The sequence below is a fragment of the Dryobates pubescens genome, chromosome 9 (assembly GCF_014839835.1).
Source record: "Dryobates pubescens isolate bDryPub1 chromosome 9, bDryPub1.pri, whole genome shotgun sequence".
In the NCBI taxonomy this organism is placed as follows: domain Eukaryota; kingdom Metazoa; phylum Chordata; class Aves; order Piciformes; family Picidae; genus Dryobates; species Dryobates pubescens.
This window is the reverse complement of record NC_071620.1, coordinates 506,957-527,059: the sequence shown is the minus strand read 5'-3', so window position 1 is coordinate 527,059 and position 20,103 is coordinate 506,957. Positions and strand designations below refer to the sequence as shown.

At 62.9% G+C, this 20,103-nt stretch overlaps 1 protein-coding gene across 1 annotated transcript in view; it reads left to right on the top strand.

Annotated features, from left to right (window-relative positions):
- SMCHD1 (structural maintenance of chromosomes flexible hinge domain containing 1) overlaps positions 1 to 20,103 on the top strand; it is a gene marked incomplete at its 5' end in the record, with an annotated part of 79,688 nt that overhangs the window by 22,971 nt on the left and 36,614 nt on the right. The window contains 21 exons of the mRNA XM_054164411.1: positions 824 to 938; positions 1,737 to 1,856; positions 2,281 to 2,447; positions 3,132 to 3,225; positions 3,430 to 3,640; positions 4,494 to 4,614; positions 4,696 to 4,879; positions 6,670 to 6,867; positions 7,022 to 7,135; positions 8,254 to 8,360; positions 8,571 to 8,653; positions 8,799 to 8,912; positions 10,252 to 10,329; positions 10,412 to 10,531; positions 12,289 to 12,433; positions 12,696 to 12,792; positions 14,021 to 14,093; positions 14,910 to 15,049; positions 16,751 to 16,885; positions 17,821 to 18,048; positions 18,903 to 19,051. Of these exons, the coding sequence (XP_054020386.1) occupies positions 824 to 938; positions 1,737 to 1,856; positions 2,281 to 2,447; positions 3,132 to 3,225; positions 3,430 to 3,640; positions 4,494 to 4,614; positions 4,696 to 4,879; positions 6,670 to 6,867; positions 7,022 to 7,135; positions 8,254 to 8,360; positions 8,571 to 8,653; positions 8,799 to 8,912; positions 10,252 to 10,329; positions 10,412 to 10,531; positions 12,289 to 12,433; positions 12,696 to 12,792; positions 14,021 to 14,093; positions 14,910 to 15,049; positions 16,751 to 16,885; positions 17,821 to 18,048; positions 18,903 to 19,051 (2,793 nt within the window). The remainder of the gene's footprint in view (positions 1 to 823; positions 939 to 1,736; positions 1,857 to 2,280; positions 2,448 to 3,131; positions 3,226 to 3,429; positions 3,641 to 4,493; positions 4,615 to 4,695; positions 4,880 to 6,669; positions 6,868 to 7,021; positions 7,136 to 8,253; positions 8,361 to 8,570; positions 8,654 to 8,798; positions 8,913 to 10,251; positions 10,330 to 10,411; positions 10,532 to 12,288; positions 12,434 to 12,695; positions 12,793 to 14,020; positions 14,094 to 14,909; positions 15,050 to 16,750; positions 16,886 to 17,820; positions 18,049 to 18,902; positions 19,052 to 20,103) is intronic.

Here is a 20,103-nt window from a genome sequence, read left to right as displayed (position 1 = left end):
TGCAGCTGGGTCAGGCCAGCCCCAGGCACAGATCCAGGCTGGGGGTAGAGTGGGTTGGGAGCAGCCCTGAAGGTGCTGAGCAGCTCCCCAGCAGTGCCTCCTGCAGCCTTCAGGCAGCTGTGTGCTGGGCTGCAGCCAGAGCAGGGTGGGCAGCAGGGCAGCAGAGGGGATTCTGCCCCTGGGCTCTGCTCAGACCTCCCCTCCAAGCCTGCCTCCAGCTCTGCTGTCCCCAGCAGGAGAAGGACACAGAGCTGCTGGAGAGAGGCCAGAGGAGGCCACAGAGATGCTGCCAGGGCTGGAGCAGCTCTGCTGGGAGCACAGGCTGAGGGAGCTGGGGCTGTGCAGCCTGCAGAGGAGAAGGCTCCAGGGGCTCCTCAGAGCTGCTGCCAGCACCTGAAGGGATCCTGCAGGAAGGCTGCAGAGGAACTGCTCCTGAGGGGGCCTGGAGCCAGGCCCAGGGGGAAGGGTTTGGAGCTGAGGCAGAGCAAGGGCAGAGTGGAGCTGAGGAAGAAGTTGTTGAGTGTGAGGCTGCTGAGCCTCTGGCCCAGGCTGCCCAGGGAGGCTGTGGCTGCCTCCTGCCTGGGGGTGCTCAGGGCCAGGCTGGATGAGGCCCTGAGCAGCTGAGTGTGGCTGAGAGGTGTCCCTGGGCATGGAGGGGAGGTTGGAGCAGAGGAGCTCTGAGCTCCCTGCCAGCCTGAGCCACGCTGGGATTCCATGATGGTTTGGGGGCCAAGTGGAGGAGTTTCAGAGGAGCTGTGTAGCTCAGGCTGTGCTGTTTGGATTGCCCTCCCCCGGGCAGCTCACCGCAGGCCTCTCCCCGCAGCGACCACTCCAGCTACGTCCGCCCGGTGCCGGTGCCGCGCAGCCTCAACAGCGACATCTCCTACTTTGGGGTTGGAGGCAAGCAGGCAGTGTTCTTTGTGGGGCAGTCTGCCAGGGTGAGTCAACCTCAGCCTTCCTGGAAGGTATCCTCACATCTTCTGGGAGGGCCAGCAGGGCACCCAGAGAGCTGCCAGGTTGGCAGCAGGGAGGGCTTCCAGGCTCCGGTGCTGCCTCGGGCCGGCTGGCGACTCCGCCACGCACAGGCAGCACAGCTGCAGCGGCTGCACCCCTGGGGCTGGGGGCAGGCACTGCTGCACTGCTCAGGGCTGCTCAGTGTTGAGGCAGAGCACACAGGAGTTGAGGTTGGAAGTGCCCTTTGAGATCATCAGGTCCAACCACTCAGCCCTGCCTTCACCTCCTGGGGACCTGCACAGCACAAGGGGGTTCTGCCTCTTCACCCAGCAGTGGGTCCTGGCAGCTGCTTAGGAGTGGAGGGGCTGGGAGCGTGGGCAAGGCCTGTCTGAGTGCTGCAGAACAGCTGGGTCCTGACCCCACAGGGCCACCCTCTGCCTTCATGGCTGGTGGCAGCTGCCCAGGCTGAGCAGTGGGCTGCCCGTGTCACCTGGCGGTTGTCACTGTGCTGAGAGCCATCAGGTGTCTCCATAGCTACCCAGAGAGCTGGGAGCTGCCCCGTGACTGGCACTATTGCAGGTCAGGCTGTTTGGGGCTCTGGGCAGCCTGCTCTGGTTGGGGATGTCCCTGCTGGCTGCAGGGGGTTGGCCTGGGTGAGCCAGCGAGGGCCCTTCCCAGCCAAAGCAGGCTGCAAGTCTGGGGTTGGTGATGTCCCAGCTTGGGCTCACCGCTCACTTTGAATCTGGTGTGGATGGTCACCACCCTTTCTTTGATCCAATCAGATGATCAGCAAGCCTGCAGAGTCTCAGGACGTGCATGAGCTTGTCCTGTCCAAAGAGGACTTTGAGAAGAAGGAGAAGAACAGAGAATCAATCTACAGTGGCTACATCCGGAACAGAAAGGTGAAACAGCCTCCGGCGCCGCTGCCCTGGCTCGGCAGGGTTCACTCTGCACTGCTCTGGCAGGGCTCAGCTTGCCCCTCAAGTGGTGGTGGTGGTGGTGTCCCTCAAGCTGTCCCTCACACTTTCAAGGGATATCTTTGTCTGAGTCATGGAGGTGGTGGAGTCCCCATCCCTGGAGGTGTTCAGGAGGGGACTGGCTATGGCACTTGGAGCCATGGTTTAGTTAGTCAGGAGGTGTTGGGTGCCAGCTTGGATCTGATGATCCTTGAGGTCATTTCCAACCTTACTGATTCTGTGATTTGTGCCCTGGAGTGTAGAAAGATGCTGGTGCCCCCAGCAGGAGAAGCAGAGGGAAGTGCTGGAGCAGCTGCTGGGAGCTCCCAGAGCCAGCTGGCATTCCTGCTCCTCTCGACTGTCTCTGTAGCCCTCCGACTCCTCTCACATCACGAGTGATGACGAAAGGTTTCTCCATAACCTGATCCTAGAAGAGAAGGACAAAGAGAGCTTCACAGCAGTTGTCATCACAGGGGTCCAGCCAGACCACATGCAGTACCTGAAGAACTACTTCCACCTCTGGACCCGGCAGCTGGCGTAAGCTGGGGGGTGGGAAGGTGGCCTGCTAGCAAGTTGGCAGCTGCTGTGCTCCCTCAGCATGGTCAGTGAGCATCAGCAATTAACAAGAGCAATTAACATGGTCAGTTAACCCATTGCTGACCAACCCCCTGCAGCCAGCAGGGATGCCCTGGCTAGAGCAGGTTGCTCAAGCCTGAGGCTGAGGGGAGACCTCATTGCTCTCTGCAGCTCCCTGAGAGGAGGCTGGAGCCAGGTGAGGTTGGGCTCTGCTCACAAGGGACAAGAGATAGGACGAGAGGAGATGGCCTCAGTTGCCCCAGGGCAGCTTTAGGTTGGACATCAGAAGAAAGTTCTTGACTGAAAGGGTTCCCCAGGCCTGGCCCAGGCTGCCCAGGGAGGAGGCTGAATGCCCACCCCTGGAGGTGTTTCCCAGAGGCAGAGCTGTGGTGCTGAGGGCCGTGGGACCTTGGCAGAGTGAGAGAATGGTTGGACTGGGTGAGCTTGGAGGTCTTTTGCACCCAAACCCACTGTGTGCTTGCAGAGGGCTCCTCCCTCTCCAGCTTGCAGCAGCAGCTGTCCCTGTGCTGTGGAGCTGATTGGCAGCCATGCAGTGAAGCAGCTGGGTGAAGGCAGAGCTGCTGTGGGTCCCTGGCCACGGCAGCTGCCCCGTTGCCTCTCTGAGCTGTCTTCCTCCCCCTGCAGCCACATCTACCACTACTACATCCATGGGCCCAAGGGCAACGAGACCAACGCTGCCACCAAGGACATCAGCCCCTTCAACAACATTGACATTCAGGTCAGACACCCCAGGCCTGCTGCCCCTTGCTCTCTGGAGCCTGCTGGCTCTCTGGAGCCTGCTGGCTCTCTGCCTCCTGCCCTGCCTGCAGGACTGTGCCCCCAGCAGCGCCCCGGGCGCCGCCGCTGGGCAGCGGCACTGCTGGTGCTGCTCGCCCCCGGCGCTGGGTGAGGACCTCACCAGCTTGCTGGGTTGCCTTCTCAGATCTCCATGTTTGAGAAGGGCAAGGTGCCCAAGCTGGTGAACCTGAGGGAGATCAGGGACGACATGCAGACCCTCTACATCAACACCGCTGCCGACAGCTTCGAGTTCAAGGCGCAGGTGGAAGGGGAGGGCATCGTGGAGGGCATCATCCGCTACCACCCCTTCCTCTACGACAGGGAGACCTACCCTGATGATCCCTGCTTCCCTTCCAGTGAGTCAGGCACCCAGCCATGCAATGGGTTGGTTTGGAAGGGGCCTTTTGACACCAGCCCCTTCCAACCCCCTGCCGTGGCTCCCACCGGCCCAGGTTGCTCAGGGCCTCATCCGGAGCCTTGGTACCTTTGGTGCTCAGCTTTAATGACAGAGAAACCAGAACTGAGCTGCTGAGGGTCCTCTGGGAGCAGCAAAGGCTGAGAGCCCTGGGGCTATGCAGCCTGCAGGAGAGCAGCCCCAGAGGGCAGCTGAGCAATGCTCAGCAAGAGCTGAAGGAGCTGTGGGGGGCAAGAGGCTGGGGCCAGGCTCTGCTGAGTGGTGCCCAGGGCCAGGCCAAGGGGCAGAGCCTGGAAGCCAGGAGGTGGCAGCTGAGCAGGAGGAGAAAGTGGTTTGGGGGGAGGCTGCTGGAGGCCTGGAGCAGGCTGCCCAGAGAGGTTGTGGAGTCTGCTGGGGTGGAGAGCTTCCAACCCCCCCTGGGCACTGTGCTGCTGGGCAAGCTGCTGGGGGGGCCCTGCTGGAGCAGGGCTTGGGCTGGGGCAGCTCCAGGGGTCCCTTCCCAGCATGCTGGAGTTCTCTGTGGCTGGGAGACAGCCACCCTGTCTGAGACTGCAGTTTGCAGCTCTGCTCTGGTCACAGTTTTCCCTGCCTGTGGTAGATGTTTCCTTGGTGTTCCTGTTTGGTTCTTCTTCACCAACAAAGCCAAACTCCACCTCTCTAGAACATGGCCTGGTCCCAGCTGTCCCACACTCCACCAGCAGAGGCAATCCTCAGTTTAGGCCTCTCTGGGCTTTTCTGTTGCCTTGGTGTTTCAAAGCACTGCACTGATGGAGACTGTGCTGTTTCTAATCAAGAGCCAGGGGAGGAGGACGATGATGAGGACTGCTTCATCGTCCAGAAGGGAGCCCGAGGAAAGAGACCCATCTTCGAGTGCTTCTGGAACGGGAGGCTGATCCCCTACACCACTGTGGAAGAGTGAGTGTGCCTCTCCTGCTCCTCCCCCCGGGGCCCAGCCTGCCCCCGGTGCTGAGCCTGCCCCCCTGTGCTCCCCTGCAGCTTCGAGTGGTGTGCCCCCCCGAAGAAGCGGGGCCTGACCCCCATCGAGTGCTACAACCGCATCTCGGGGGCCCTCTTCACCAACGACAAGTTCCAGGTCAGCACCAACAAGCTCACCTTCATGGACCTGGAGCTGAAGCTGAAGGACAAGAACACTCTCTTCACCAGGATCTTCAATGGCCAGGTGAGCTCCTGGCTCCTGGCTGTGGCAGGAGACTGAACGCAGCCAAGTGCCAGGGGCTGCACACAGAGCTACAGGCTGGGGCAGAGCCAGGCAGAGAGGGACCTGGGGGGAGTGCTTGAACAGGAGCCAGCAGTGTGTCCAGGGGGCCAAGAAGGCCAAGGGCATCCTGGCCTGCAGCAGGCAGAGTGTGGCCAGCAGGAGCAGGGAAGTCCTTCTGCCCTGTGCTCAGCACTGCTCAGGCCACCCCTTGAGTCCTGTGTCCAGCTCTGGGCTCCTCAGGTCAGGAAAGAGGTTGAGCTGCTGGAAGGTGTCCAGAGAAGGGCAACAAAGCTGGGGAGGGGTCTGGAGCACAGCCCTGGGAGGAGAGGCTGAGGGAGCTGGGGTTGCTTAGCCTGCAGAAGAGGAGACTCAGGGGAGACCTTCTTGCTCTCTGCAACTCCCTGCAGGGAGCTTGGAGCCAGCTGGGGGTTGGGCTCTGCTCCCAGGCCCCCAGCACCAGAACAAGAGGCCACAGTCTCAAGCTGTGCCAGGGGAGGTTTAGGCTGAAGGTGAGGAAGAAGTTCTTCCCAGCCATAGAGATTGGCCCTGGGGATGTGCTGCCCAGGGAGGTGGTGGAGTCCCCATCCCTGGAGGTGTTTAGGAAGAGCCTGGCTGAGGCCCCTGGTGCCAGGGTTGAGTTGCTCAGCTGGTGCTGGGGGAGAGGTTGGGCTGGATGAGCTCTGAGGTCTCTCCCAGCCTGGCTGGTTCTCTGATTCATGTCATCCAGCTGCTGCTGGCTGAAGGGCCTCACCTGGGGCACTGCTGCAGCTCCTGGCAGCAGAGAGCTCTGCTGCCTTTGGCTGGGGGCTGACTCTGGAAATGTGGGAGAACAGCTTCAGTGCTTTCTGCTCTCAAACAACAGCTGCTGGGGGGCAGCTCCAGGGAGAGGGATTGGGAATGCTGGGGGACAAGAAGCTCCTCAGGAGGCCAAGAAGGCTGAAGGTCTGTCCTGGGGGACATCAACAAGAGTGCAGCCAGCAGGTCAAGAGAGGTTCTCCTGCCCCTCTGCTCTGCCTTAGTGAGGCTCCATCTGGGATGCTGGGTCCAGCTCTGGGCTCCCCAGTCCCAGAGAGACAGGGAACTGCTGGAGAGAGCCCAGGGCAGGCTGCAGAGCTGCTGAGGGGCCTGGAGCAGCTCTGGCAGCAGCAAAGGCTGAGAGCCCTGGGGCTGTGCAGCCTGCAGGAGAGCAGCCCCAGAGGGCAGCTGAGCAATGCTCAGCAAGAGCTGAAGGAGCTGTGGGGGGCAAGAGGCTGGGGCCAGGCTCTGCTGAGTGGTGCCCAGGGCCAGGCCAAGGGGCAGAGCCTGGAAGCCAGGAGGTGGCAGCTGAGCAGGAGGAGAAAGTGGTTTGGGGGGAGGCTGCTGGAGGCCTGGAGCAGGCTGCCCAGAGAGGTTGTGGAGTCTGCTGGGGTGGAGAGCTTCCAACCCCCCCTGGGCACTGTGCTGCTGGGGATCTCTGCTGGAGCAGGGGCTGGGCTGGGGCAGCTCCAGGGGTCCTTTCCCACCCCCCATGCTGGGGTCCTGTGTCAGCTTTCTTCCCCTGTGCACAGTGTGTGTGGAGGATCTTTACAGAGGGCTCTGGGTGCTGGAGAAAGGTTTGCTCTGGCTCTGAGCCTGGCTCTCCAGGCAGGCTGTTGGGTGTCCAAGCTGAAGTTTTCTGCTGGGTGCAGGCCTGCTGCCCTCTGGAGCTGCCCTGGCTTGGGGCTGGGCAGCTGGAGGGGGGAGCTGTGCCCATGCCTCCTCTCTGCCCTCAGGAGCAGCGGATGAAGATCGACAGGGAGTTTGCTCTGTGGCTGAAGGACTGCCATGAGAGGTATGACAAGCAGATCAAGTTCACCATCTTCAAGGGAGTCACCCCCCGCTCTGACCTGCCCTCCAAGAGGATGCAGAGCCCCTGGACAGTCTATGGGGCCATAGAGTGGGATGGCAGAACCTTCAGAACAGGGCAGCTGGTGAGTCAGCTCCTCCCCGAGCGGAGAGGGGCACCCAGTGCTCTGCCCCAGCCCCCTCCTGCTGCTGGGCTGGGCTGCTCCCAGGGACAGCAGCAGGAAGCAGCAGCCCTGTGCTGCAGAGGTGTGCCCTGGGGGGGTGGTCTTCTCTCCACAGGTGAAGACAGTGAAGACTCTGCCCATATTCTATGGGACCATCGAGAAGTTCTTCCTCTATGGCCACCACGATGGAGACATTTTTGCCACTGGGGGAGAGGTTCAGATTGCTTTGGTGAGGCAGGGCTCACACAGCCAGGGGCTGGGGGCAGGGGGGCCTCAGCTGCACTCCTGGGCCAGGCTGCCTTGGAGAGCTTTGTGACAGCTCCAGAATGATCTGGGGGTGCTCCAGGCTGCCAGGGGTGCTGCCAGCTGCTTTGGGTGCTCCAGGCTGCTTTGGCTGCTCCAGGCTGCCAGGGGTGCTCCAGGCTGCCAGGGGTGCTGCCAGCTGCTTTGGGTGCTCCAGGCTGCTTTGGCTGCTCCAGGCTGCCAGGGGTGCTCCAGGCTGCCAGGGGTGCTGCCAGCTGCTTTGGCTGCTCCAGGCTGCTTTGGCTGCTCCAGGCTGCCAGGGGTGCTCCAGGCTGCCAGGGGTGCTCCAGGCTGCCAGGGGTGCTGCCAGCTGCTTTGGCTGCTCCAGGCTGCTTTGGCTGCTCCAGGCTGCTTTGGCTGCTCCAGGCTGCCAGGGCTGCTCCAGGCTGCTTTGGCTGCTCCAGGCTGCTTTGGGTGCTCCAGGCTGCTTTGGCTGCTCCAGGCTGCTTTGGCTGCTCCAGGCTGCTTTGGGTGCTCCAGGCTGCTTTGGGTGCTCCAGGCTGCTTTGGCTGCTCCAGGCTGCCAGGGCTGCTCCAGGCTGCCAGGGCTGCTCCAGGCTGCCAGGGCTGCTCCAGGCTGCCAGGGCTGCTCCAGGCTGCTTTGGCTGCTCCAGGCTGCTTTGGCTGCTCCAGGCTGCCAGGGGTGCTCCAGGCTGCTTTGGCTGCTCCAGGCTGCCAGGGCTGCTCCAGGCTGCTTTGGCTGCTCCAGGCTGCCAGGGGTGCTCCAGGCTGCCAGGGCTGCTCCAGGCTGCCAGGGCTGCTCCAGGCTGCCAGGGCTGCTCCAGGCTGCTTTGGCTGCTCCAGGCTGCCAGGGCTGCTCCAGGCTGCTTTGGCTGCTCCAGGCTGCCAGGGCTTCTCCAGCTGCTTTAGCAGGTGCTTGAAGTGTGTGAGCTGCAGAGGTCTGTTCCCCCCCAGCCTGCTGGGCCTGGGGGAGGTCAGCAGGCTTTAGCAGTGGCTGCTGGAGCTCCCAGGCAGCCTGTGCCAGCTCTGTGCCCGTGCCTGGGCCCTCCCCAGCTGTCAGTGACTGGCCTCTGTCTGTGCCCAGGAGCCCCAGGCCCTGTATGCCGAGATGAAGACCGTGCCCATCTCCAAGCTGGACAGGACCATGTGTGACAGTGCCATCAAGAAGTACATTGAGGATGAGATGGCCAGGTCAGCACTCAGCTGGGCCTGACTCTGCTGCACTGCCTGCAGCACGTGGGTGCTGCTGCCCAGGAGCAGCCCCAGCTGGGGCAGCAGCAGCTGCAGCAGTGGCAGGAGCAGAGGAGCTCTGCAGCAGGAGGGGCTGCTCCGTGGCAGAGGGTGCTCACACTGCCCTGCTGTGGCTTCAGCCCCCAGCCAGCTCTGCCTCTCTTTCCCCAGACTCCCTGACAAGCTGTCTGTGACCTGGCCTGAGGGAGATGAGCTGCTGCCCAACGACACCAGATTTGCTGGCACCCCAATAGGTACCCTGGCTCTGCTCCCCAGTGCCACAGCCAGATGGCCATTGAAAGGGCCATGTGCTGCCCTCCTGTCTACAAGTGAAGCCCCCAGCAGCCTGCAGTCCCTTCCAGCCTGTTCTGAGCCTGTCCTTTCTGCCCTGGAACACAGGAGCCCTGAGAATAGAGATCCTCAACAAGAAAGGAGAAGCAATGCAAAAGCTGCCAGGGTCGAGCCATGGAGGCTCCAAGAAGCTTCTTGTGGAGCTGAAGGTTATCTTGCACTGTGAGTATGCCCTGAGTGAGGGAGCCCCAGCAGGGCTCAGGCTGGCAGGGAGCTCAGAGCTCAGTGATCCAACCCCCTGCCATGCCCAGGGACACCTCTCAGCCAGACTCAGCTGCTCAGGGCCTCATCCAGCCTGGCCCTGAGCACCCCCAGGCAGGAGGCAGCCACAGCCTCCCTGGGCAGCCTGGGCCAGAGGCTCAGCAGCCTCACACTCAACAACTTCTTCCTCAGCTCCACTCTGCCCCTGCTCTGCCTCAGCTCCAAACCCTTCCCTCCTGGCCTGGCTCCAGCCCCCCTCAGGAGCAGTTCCTCTGCAGCCTTCCTGCAGGATCCCTTCAGGTGCTGGCAGCAGCTCTGAGGAGCCCCTGGAGCCTTCTCCTCTGCAGGCTGCACAGCCCCAGCTCCCTCAGCCTGTGCTCCCAGCAGAGCTGCTCCAGCCCTGGGTTCCATGTTTCTCCATGCAGAGGCATGTCAGAGTTTGACCCCTGGGCAGGCCTGGGGCCTGTAAGGACAGTGTGGTCCTCCAGAGCCATGCTTGAGGGGCAGGCAGCTGCTGCAGTGCCAAATGTTTTGTGTCTGAATGCTCTGCTCTGCTGAGACCTCACCTGGAGCACTGCCTCCAGCTCTTGAGACCTCAGCACAGACAGAGACCTGTTCAGCAGGGCCAGGGGAGGCCACAGCAGTGCTGGCAGGGCTGGAAGCCCTCTGCTGGGAGCCAGGCTGAGAGAGTTGGCCTTGGGCAGCCTGCAGAGGAGAAGGCTCCAGGGGCACCCTCTGGTGGCCTTGCAGTGCTTCCAGGGGGGAGAAGAAAGCTGGGGACAGGCTTTTCCTTAGGGCCTGTGGAGCCAGGCCAAGGGGGGATGGTTTGGACTCCCAGAGGGAGATTGGGAGTGGGGAGAAGGAGAAATGTTTGCCCCTGAGGGTGGGGAGAGCCTGGCCCGGGCTGCCCAGAGGGGTGGGAGCAGGAGGTGCAGCTGAAGGGACCTGCTCAGAGCTCTGAGGGGCACTGGGGTTGCTGTGGCAGCTCATGGAAGGCTTTTGGCTGTGTCTCAGCTGTAAGACTTGGCTCAGGTGGTGCTTTGATGGCTTGGGGCCTGCGCCCTGCAGGCAGCTGCAGCCTCTGGCAGCGCTTCCCTTGCGGCCGGCAGGGAAGCTGCCGCCGAGGGGCTGGGGACACCCAGCGGCCAGGGGCTGCTGGGGGCTCTGAGGCTAGGTGGTGGGGGGCAGGCTTAGGTGGGGAGTTCCTCTGCTAGCTGTCAGGCTGGCTCTGGCAGCTTCCCTCCAGAGCAGTGAGGATGGAGGCTTGTGGCTGAGGATGTGCCCCTTGCTTGCCTTGCAGCCCCCACCGGGAACAAGGAGATCATCTCCCACATCAGCCAGCACGGGGGCAAGTGGCCCTACTGGTTCAAGAAGATGGGTATGTGCCCTGGGGGAGGCTGTGGCTCTTGCAGGAGCTGCCTTCCCTCTTCCCTGCCCCTGAGTGCCTGCCCTCGCTGCAGAGAACCTGCAGAAGCTTGGCAACTACACCCTGAAGCTGCAGGTGGTGCTGAACGAGAGCAACGCCGACACCTACGCCGGCAGGCCCCTGCCCTCCAGGGCGTTCAGGTTCACCATCATCGGTGAGAGCGGCCAGGGGGGCTGCTGGGGGGCACAGGCAGCCAGGGGGGCTGCTGGGGGGCACAGGCAGCCAGGGGGGCTGCTGGGGGGCAGAATCAGCCAGGGGGGGCTGCTGGGGGGCAGAATCAGCCAGGGGGGGCTGCTGGGGGGGAGAATCAGCCAGGGCTGGCTGCTGGGGGGCAGAGTCAGCTGCTGGGGGGCAGAGGCAGCTGGGGGGGGTTGCTGGGGGGCAGAGGCAGCCAGGGCTGGCTGCTGGGGGGGAGAATCAGCCAGGGCTGGCTGCTGGGGGGCAGAGGCAGCTGCTGGGGGGCAGAGGCAGCCAGGGCTGGCTGCTGGGGGGCAGAGGCAGCTGCTGGGGGGCAGAGGCAGCCAGGGCTGGCTGCTGGTGGGCAGAGGCAGCTGCTGGGGGGCAGAGGCAGCCAGGGCTGGCTGCTGGGGGGCACAGGCAGCTGCTGGGGGGCAGAGGCAGCCAGGGCTGGCTGCTGGGGGGCACAGGCAGCTGCTGGGGGGCAGAGGCAGCCAGGGCTGGCTGCTGGTGGGCAGAGGCAGCTGCTGGGGGGCAGAGGCAGCCAGGGCTGGCTGCTGGGGGGCACAGGCAGCTGCTGGGGGGCAGAGGCAGCCAGGGCTGGCTGCTGGGGGGCACAGGCAGCTGCTGGGGGGCAGAGGCAGCCAGGGCTGGCTGCTGGGGGGCACAGGCAGCTGCTGGGGGGCAGAGGCAGCCAGGGCTGGCTGCTGGGGGGCAGAGGCAGCTGCTGGGGGGCAGAGGCAGCCAGGGCTGGCTGCTGGGGGGCAGAGGCAGCTGCTGGGGGGCAGAGGCAGCCAGGGCTGGCTGCTGGTGGGCAGAGGCAGCTGCTGGGGGGCAGAGGCAGCCAGGGCTGGCTGCTGGGGGGCAGAGGCAGCTGCTGGGGGGCAGAGGCAGCCAGGGCTGGCTGCTGGGGGGCACAGGCAGCTGCTGGGGGGCAGAGGCAGCCAGGGCTGGCTGCTGTGGGTAATGCCAGGCGCAGATCCAGGCTGGGTGCAGAGTGGGTTGGGAGCAGCCCTGGATGTAGTGCCTGGGGGTGCTGGGCAGCTCCCCAGGAGCCAGCAGTGCCTCCTGCAGCCCAGCAGCTGGAACAGCTGCAGGGGGGCAGCTCAAGCATCTCTTTGTCTGGGCAGCAGAGGCTTTGCCCTCTCTGGGAGCTCCTTGCTCAGTGCTTGCTGCCCCTGGGCAGGTCTGTCAGTGCTGCTGAGACCAATGCTTGCCCAGGCGGCCTCAGGCTGCCTGAGCTGCTCCTGGCTGGGCAGAAGGTTGCAGTGCTGCTGTGCCAGGTGACTGCACAGCTCTCCCCCTGCCCCTGGAGCTCTCAGCAGCCTGTGGGTGAGGGCTGGGTGGTGGAACTGCCAGGCAGGCTCTGCCTCTCCCTTCTGGGGCAGCTGCAGGACATAGAAAGGTTCTGTTGCATGCAGTGCTCTGCCTGGGCAGAAGTGGAGCAGTGGAATGCCCAAGGCTGTCCAGAAGGAGCTGTCCTCTTCCAGCTGCTGTGCTGGGCTCCCAGGGGCGCTGCCTGCAGCCCAGCCTGCAGCTGGCCTAGCTGCTGGGCCTGTGGCAGGGTGAGGGCAGGGTGAGGGCAGGCACCGAGCCCTGGCCTGGGTCGCAGCAGCACTCCCAGCAGCCCCTGGGGAGCACTGGGCTGATGGCAGCCTCCATGAGGGGCAGAGCATGGCTGGTGCTGCTCAGCTGCTTGCTGGGCAATTCCTTCCATGTGTCCTTTCCTCTTAGAGGGCAAAGCAGAGAAGTTTTCTGTGGGCCTCCTGGAGCTGCCCTTCCGGGTTGGGGTCCCTTTCAACATCCCCCTGGAGCTGCAGGATGAGTTTGGCCATGCAACACAGCTGTCCCCTGACCTTAAGCCAGTTCTTGAAGTCAGGTAACTGCACCATCCCAGCCTGCACTGCCTGGGGCTGGGCCTTTTGCTGGCAGGGGGAGGGTCTGGGGGGCTGCTGAAGCTAACTGGTGGCTGGGCTGTGAGCTGGCATGAGAGCAGCTCGGAGTGGGTGGCTACTGAGGCCCATGAGGGTGGGTCTGGAAGTGGTTTGGGGGTTAAAGCACAGCAGAAGACCTGAGAGTGGCCTGCAGAGTGGAGCAGCCTGCTCTGTGCCTGCCCTGCTCTCTTCTCTCTGCTTCCCCAGTGGGCTGAGCTTGCAGTACCGAGAGGTGACCACAGGAACCAAGAGCATGATCAAAGGGGTCACTGTCAGAGGCTCCATAAACAGCTGCCAGGGCAAGGTAGGCCCCAGCATTCTCCCTGAGTTTAGATCAAACCTCAGCCTGGAAGGGGCCTCAGAGCACCTCTGCTCCGGCCTCGGGCAGGGACCCTCTCAGCTGGGCTCAAGGGCTGAGCCAGCCCAGCCTGGAACACCCCCAGGCAATCAGCAAGTGAGCCTAGGTAATGAGCAGGGGGGGTGGAACTGGGTGGTCTTCAAGGGCCCTTCCAACCCAACCCATTCTGTGGCTCCATGGAAACAAGGCAAAAGCAGGCAGAGAGCCCAAGGCTGCTGGGTGGAATTGCTGGAGCCATGGAATGGGTTGGGTTGGAAGAGACCTCAGAGCTCAGGCACTTCCAGCCCCCTGCCATGCCCAGGGACACCTCCCCCCAGCCCAGGCTGCTCCAGGCCTCATCCAGCCTGAAGGATTATTGATGACACAGCTTGGATGCATTCCTGTGCAGCCTGCCCTGGGTGGCCCTGCTCTGGCAGGGGGCTGGTCTGGATGAGCTCCAGAGGTCCCTTTCCAACCCCTCCCTTGCTGTGACTGTTGGTCACAAAGGTTTCTGATCACACTGCTTCACTCTGGTTTGATGTGGAGATGAGCTGGGGTGAGGCAGCTCAGTCCTTCCTGAGGAGCTGGGTGGTCCTTGTGTGCCTTCCTTCAGGCAAGTGGGGAGGGAGAAATGGCCACAGAACCTGGAGACTTGGCCTTCAGAGCCACTTGGTTTGATCTGGGCACATGGGTTTGTCCCTCTGAGTCAGCCTCTGAGCAGGAGTCACAGAGTGGTGAGGTGGGAAGGGAGCTCTGGAGAGCCAGTCAACTCCCCTGCCAGGGCAGCATCACCCAGGGCAGGTCACAGGCAGCATGCAGACAGCTCTGGAAAGTCTCCACACCAGGAGACTCCACAGCCTGCTCCAGGCCTCCAGCAGCCTCACCCCAAAACCACCCTCTCCTCCTGCCCAGCTGGCACCTCCTGGCTTCCAGGCTGTGTCCTTCACTGCAGGTGGTGGTGGCTGCTCTTGATGCAAAGGCATTGCAGTGCTGCAGCTCCTGGCTGAGCAGCTCTGGGGAGGAGAGCATGCAAAAGGCAGACTGCAATAGAGGGGCCCAAACCCCACCATGAATGGTGGAGCAGGGCAGGGAAGTGTGGCTGGGACTCTGCAGTGGAAAGCTCTGGGGGCTGGCCTGGCTGGGACTGATGGCCTGGCTTGGTGTGAGCTTAAGAGCTAAATTGTTCCTCCATCAGAACTTCAACCTGAAGATTACTCTGCCTGGTTTGAAAGAAGACACCCAGACCCTGAAGATCAGAGTGCAGCCTGGTGAGTGCCCTCCACACAGCCAGGGGCTGGCTGCTGAGCTGTGTTCTGAGCCTCTCCAGGAGGTGCTGCTTCTCCCAGGGAGGGAGAACATTGAGGGAGGCCTCACAGAGGCTCTTGCAGCTCATCCACGTGTTGTCTGAAGAGGCAGGGGGCTGGGTCAGGCCAGCCCCAGGCACAGATCCAGGCTGGGGGCAGAGTGGGTTGGGAGCAGCCCTGAAGGAAGAGGCTTGGGGGTGCTGGGTGCTGAGCAGCTCCCCAGCAGTGCCTCCTGCAGCCCTCAGGCAGCTGTGTGCTGGGCTGCAGCCAGAGCAGGGTGGGCAGCAGGGCAGCAGAGGGGATTCTGCCCCTGGGCTCTGCCCTGCTCAGACCTCCCCTCCAAGCCTGCCTCCAGCTCTGCTGTCCCCAGCAGCAGGAGGACACAGAGCTGCTGGAGAGAGGCCAGAGGAGGCCACAGAGATGCTGCCAGGGCTGGAGCAGCTCTGCTGGGAGCACAGGCTGAGGGAGCTGGGGCTGTGCAGCCTGCAGAGGAGAAGGCTCCAGGGGCTCCTCAGAGCTGCTGCCAGCACCTGAAGGGATCCTGCAGGAAGGCTGCAGAGGAACTGCTCCTGAGGGGGGCTGGAGCCAGGCCCAGGGGGAAGGGTTTGGAGCTGAGGCAGAGGAGGGGCAGAGTGGAGCTGAGGAAGAAGTTGTTCAGCACAAACCACTGGGCTGGAGTTGGCCTCTCAGTGGTTTGGTACCCTGGCAGCCTGGCTTTGCAAAGGGTGTGGGCTGCCAGAGCCCTGCAGTGCTGCCCAGCAAGCCCTGTGTGCTCCCCAGGTCCCCCCCACCAGCTGAGGGTGAAGCCTGCCTCCGAGGTGCTGAAGATCGAGAACGGCACAGCCTTCCCCTTCCAGGTGGAGGTGGTGGACGAGGCAGGCAACGTCACAGCACAGCCCAAGCTGATCGTCCACTGCAAGGTCAGTGCCCCCTGCAGCTGCCCCAGGGGCCCTGCCACCTGCCCCAGGGGCCCTGCCACCTGCCTGAGGGCTCTGCCTGCAAGAGAGGATTGGTGGTCCTCAGGGAGCCTCTGGAAGTGTCTGCAGCTTGGCTGCCGTGAAGTGGCTTGGCTTGGCTTGGCTTGGCTTGGCTTGGCTTGGCTTGGCTTGGCTTGGCTTGGCTTGGCTTGGCTTGGCTTGGCTTGGCTTGGCTTGGCTTGGCTTGGCTTGGCTTGGCTTGGAAGGGACTTCAGGCTGGAGGGGAGGAGAAAGTTCTTCCCAGCAAGAGAGATTGGCCCTGGGGATGTGCTGCCCAGGGAGGTGGTGGAGTCCCCAGCCCTGGAGGTGTTCAGGAAGAGCCTGGCTGAGGCCCTTGGTGCCAGGGTTGAGTTGATCAGGTGATGTTGGGTGAGAGGTTGGACTGGATGAGCTCTGAGGTCTCTTCCAACCTGGTTCATTCTATACTATCCCATCCCATCCCATCCCACTCCACTCCCAAAGGGCACCCAGCCCAACCCCTCTGCACTCAGCAGGGACATCCTCCATTAGATCAGGTTGCTCAGAGCCCTCTCCAGCCTCACCCTGAACACCTGCAGGGATGGATGGGGCTCCAGCTCCCTCCCTGGGCAGCCTGTTGCAGTGTTCCCCCACCCTGGTGGTGCATCTGCTGTTGCTCACATCCCATCTGACCCTGCTCTGCTCTCACTCCCACCTCTCTCCTGCTCTCCCATGCTCTCCCATGCTCTCTCCTGATTTCTCCTACACATCAGCAAGGAGGAGAGCAGAGTCCTGCACCTGGGAAAGAAGAGCAAACCACAGCAGCACAGGCTGGGAGGGGATCTGCTGGGCAGCAGCCCTGTGGAGAACCACCTGGGAGTGCTGGGGGGCAGCAAGGTCTGCATGGGGCAGCAATGTGCCCTGGGGGCCAGGAAGGCCAAGGGGATCCTGGGCTGCATTCAGAGCAGTGTGGCCAGCAGAGCCAGGGAGGTTCTCCTCCCCCTCTGCTCTGCCCTGCTGAGACCTCACCTGGAGTATTGCATCCAGCTCTGGGCTGCCCAGCTCAGGAGGGACAGGGATCTGCTGGAGAGAGGCCAAGGGAGAGCTGCCAGGATGATGAAGGGGCTGCAGCACTGCCCTGAGGAGAGGCTGAGAGCCCTGGGGAAGACTGAGAGGGGATTTAATCAATGTCTATCAATATCTGAGGGGTCAGGAGGGAGGGGACAGGGACAGGCTCTGCTCAGCTGCACCCTGGGACAGGACAAGGGGCAGTGGATGGAAACTGCAGCACAGGAGGCTGCAGCTTAACATCAGGAGGAACTTCTGCACTGTGAGGGTCCCAGAGCCCTGGAGCAGGCTGCCCAGGGAGGCTGTGGAGTCTCCTTCTCTGGAGCCTTCCCAGCCCCACCTGGATGTGTTCCTGTGAGCTGTGCTGGGTTCTCTGCTCCTGCTCTGGCAGGGGGGTTGGGCTTGATGATCTCTGAAGGTCCCTTCCAACCCCTCACATCCTCTGATCCTCTGATCTCTGGCCTGCAGATGACACAGGGGCTGATCTTGCAGGCTGGGGAAACTGGGGTTCAGCCACCTGAGCTGTGGCTAGCCCTGGCTCTGGATGGCCTTGGCCAAGTGCTGATTGCTGCAGTGCCCCTGCAGCTTTCAGCTGAGGCCTGGCTGCCCTGTCCCCAGTTCCTAGGCACCTCCAACCTGCCAGTGTACTCCGTGGACTGCAGCAATGGGGGGACCAACATCCTGACAGGCCCTGCCATCCAGGTGCAGAACATCAAGAAAGACAAGATCCTGAAGGCCAGGATTGAGATACTTGTGAGTGTTTTCTTGGCTGGGCCCTGCCTGCTTGGTGGCCTGGATTCCTTTGGCAGCCAGCTGAGCCCCCAGAAGCTTCTAGTTGCCATCAGCAGCCTGAGCATCTGGCTGGCTGTGGCTCCTGGGGCTTCCCAGGGCTCAGCACTGGCTCCAGTCCTCTTCAGCATCTTCATCATGACCTGGATGAAGGGAGGCAGTGGAGCCCCAGCCAGTCTGCTGGTGCTACCAGACTGGGAGGAGTGGCTGACAGCTTCTCCCTCTCCACAGCTCCCTGAAAGGAGGTGGGAGCAAGGCTGGGGGTCAGTCTGTCCTCCCAGCTTGCCCAGGGGAGGTTAGAATGGCTATGAGGAACAATTTCTGCCCCTTGAGGGTTGGCAAGGCCTGGTGCAGGCTGCCCAGGGCAGTGGTGGTGCAGTCCTCATCCTTGGAGGGGTCTCAAAGCTATGGAGCCAGGGGAAGTTTAGGCTGGAGGTGAGGAGAAAGTTCCTCACAGAGAGAGAGTTGTTGGCCCTTGGGATGTGCTGCCCAGGGAGGTGGTGGAGTCCCCATCCCTGGAGGTGTTCAGGAGGGGATTGGATGTGGCCCTTGGAGCCATGGCCTAGTCATGAGCTCTGTGGGCACAGGTTGGACCTGATGATCTCTGAGGTCTCTTCCAACCTTGGTGAGACTGTGGGAGGTGGTGCTGAGGGCCCTGGTGCTCTGGCAGTGGTGTCTTCCAAGGGATTCCCTGGTTCCTTGGTTTTTCACCAGCCAGCACCCTTCCTGGTGCCTGCTAAAAGCTGTCAGTGTTGTGGCAGCTCCTCTGGGTTCCCTTCTGAGCCCTGTTGGCAGCAGCAGTGCCCCTGAGCAGGGCCCCAGGCTGCCCGCCGTGGGGTTCGTGCTCCTTTGCATCTTCCTCCTCTTCCTTGCACATCTCCTTTCCCCCCCATCTCCAGAACTGCAAGGAGGTGCCAGCAGTGGAGAAGATCATCAGGCTGCTCCCCAGCAGCCACGTGGCCAGGCTGCAGATCCTGAGCATGGATGGGCAGAAGGCCATCCAGATCAAGCACCAGGACGAGATCAACTGGGTCGCCGGGGACGTGATGCACAACCTGATCTTCCAGATGTACGACGAGGGGGAAAGGGAGATCCACCTGACTCCAGCCATGGCTGAGAAGATCAAGGTAGCTCCTGCTGGGTCAGCAGCAGCATCTGGGGGAGGTTCTGGTTCTCTGGTGGGCCTCTGAAGATGCAGAGAGGTCGGGCTGCAGAGTCCTGCTCCCGAGGGCTGCGGCGGGACTCCGCCTCCCGCTGCGCCGTCGGGAGGGATGTGGTGACTTCAGGTTGGGGTCCCACAGGGAGGTGTCCCTGCTGGCTGCAGGGGGTGGCCTGCAGCACCTCAGGGGGGCCCTTGCAGCCTGATGCATTCTGTGAAGCTGTGCCTTTAGGACCGATTTCTGTGCTGCCAGCGCGGTCAGGCGCTGGAGCAGCTCCCCAGGGAGGTGGTGGAGCCTCCAGCCCTGGCGGTGTGGCTGTGGCCCTCGGGGCCAGGGGCTGCTGGGTTGGTGTTGGACTGGGTGACCTCAGGGGGCCTTCCCAAGCCAGCCACTGACTCTGACGCTCGAGGGCAGCGCTGGGGAGGGCAGGTTGGTGGTGGCTGATGAGCAGCATCCTGACACTTGTGGCTCTGCAGCTCTGGGGCCGCCCCAGCTTCGAGGAACCTCCAACAGAGACCTTCATGGAGAGTTGCTTTGCCCCTCACCCCTCTGGCTGTGGAGCCTAAGCAAAGGGAGAGCTCCACCAGAGATGTTTTGGGGTGAGGCCTTTCCCTCAGCTCTTCAGTTGGAGCGGATGAGCTCTGAGGTCCCTCCCAGCCTGAGCCATCCTGCGCACTGTGAGCTCTGTTCTGCTGGGAGTCCTTTCCCGGCGCGGGGAGCCGCGGGGAGGCTGCTGGTGCCCAGCTGTGGGGCCAGCTCTCTGGCAGTGAGGCAGCTGTGTTCTGCAGCTCCGTGACTGCCCGGAGCCCTTCCCCTTCCAGGTGAACTGGACCCCTAAAATCAACAAGGAGCAGCTGATGCAGGGCCTGCTGCCCGACGTGAAGGTGCCCACCTCGGTCAAGGACGTTCGCTACTGCCTGATCACCTACCTGGACGACCACGTCTCCCTGGAGAGTGCCTTCACAGTCAGGTCTGGGCTTCTGCTCTGCTTCCCCAGCTGCCATGCTGCTGAGCAGGGCCTGGGCTCCTCTGCTCGAGGGCAAGAGGGAAAACCTCTCTGCAGAAGGCGGTTAGCAGCAAGCGGGGCGGCAGAGGGAGGGCTGCGGGGGCTTGGCCCCGGAGTTTGCAGGTGGGGACCCGAGCCCTGGGAGAGGCCCTCAGGCTCTGCAGCCCCTCTGGGGAGCCTGCACACCCTGCAGGAGCTGGCTGCTGCCTGGGAAGGCTCCCAGGAGGCATCAGCTGCTCAAGCAGCTGCCAAGACCAGAGGCTGCTGCTGAGGAGTGTCACTGGCAAGGTCACTGTGCCCCTCGGGCACCACTGCTTAGGAGCTGAAGGGTAGGGGAGGAGCCTGGGAGGGTAGAAGGTTAAAAGAAGGTTGAGAGTTGTGAGGTTAAAGTCATGAGGTAAAGGGTTAGGAGGTTAAAGGTGAGGGGGTTAAAGGCCAAGCCCTGGATGCCCACCTCTGGTTGCTCAGTCAGGAGTGTCAGGCCGCAGAGTGAGCCCCAAGCTGCCAGTTGGCCTCTGGGCAGTTCCCTGTACCCCCTGCAGCCCTGCACAGCTGGGGAGAGGAACCTGGCTGTCAGCTGGGGTGCTGCAGGAGGCTGCAGGGGACACAGCTGGGACAGGTCATCTGCAGCAGGAAGGGAAGGAAGGAAGCAAGGCAGGAGGGGGGTGGAATGCCCTATTAAAATGCTCTGCAGTTTGGGAGCTGCTTGCTGCAGCAGTGGGGCAGAACCCCTGCAGCTCAGCCCGCAGCAGAGCAGGCTGAGCTCCTGGCCGAGCTCCTGGCCGAGCTCCTGGCCGAGCTCCTGGCCGAGCTCCTGGCTGAGCTCCTGGCCGAGCTCCTGGCCGAGCTCCTGGCCGAGCTCCTGGCCGAGCTCCTGGCTGAGCTCCTGGCCGAGCTCCTGGCCGAGCTCCTGGCCGAGCTCCTGGCCGAGCTCCTGGCCTTCAGCAGTGCTGAGTCTGTGGAGTGGAGCTGCTGCCTTTGTACTTGTCCCTGAAGAGCAGCTTCAGCTCAAGGTT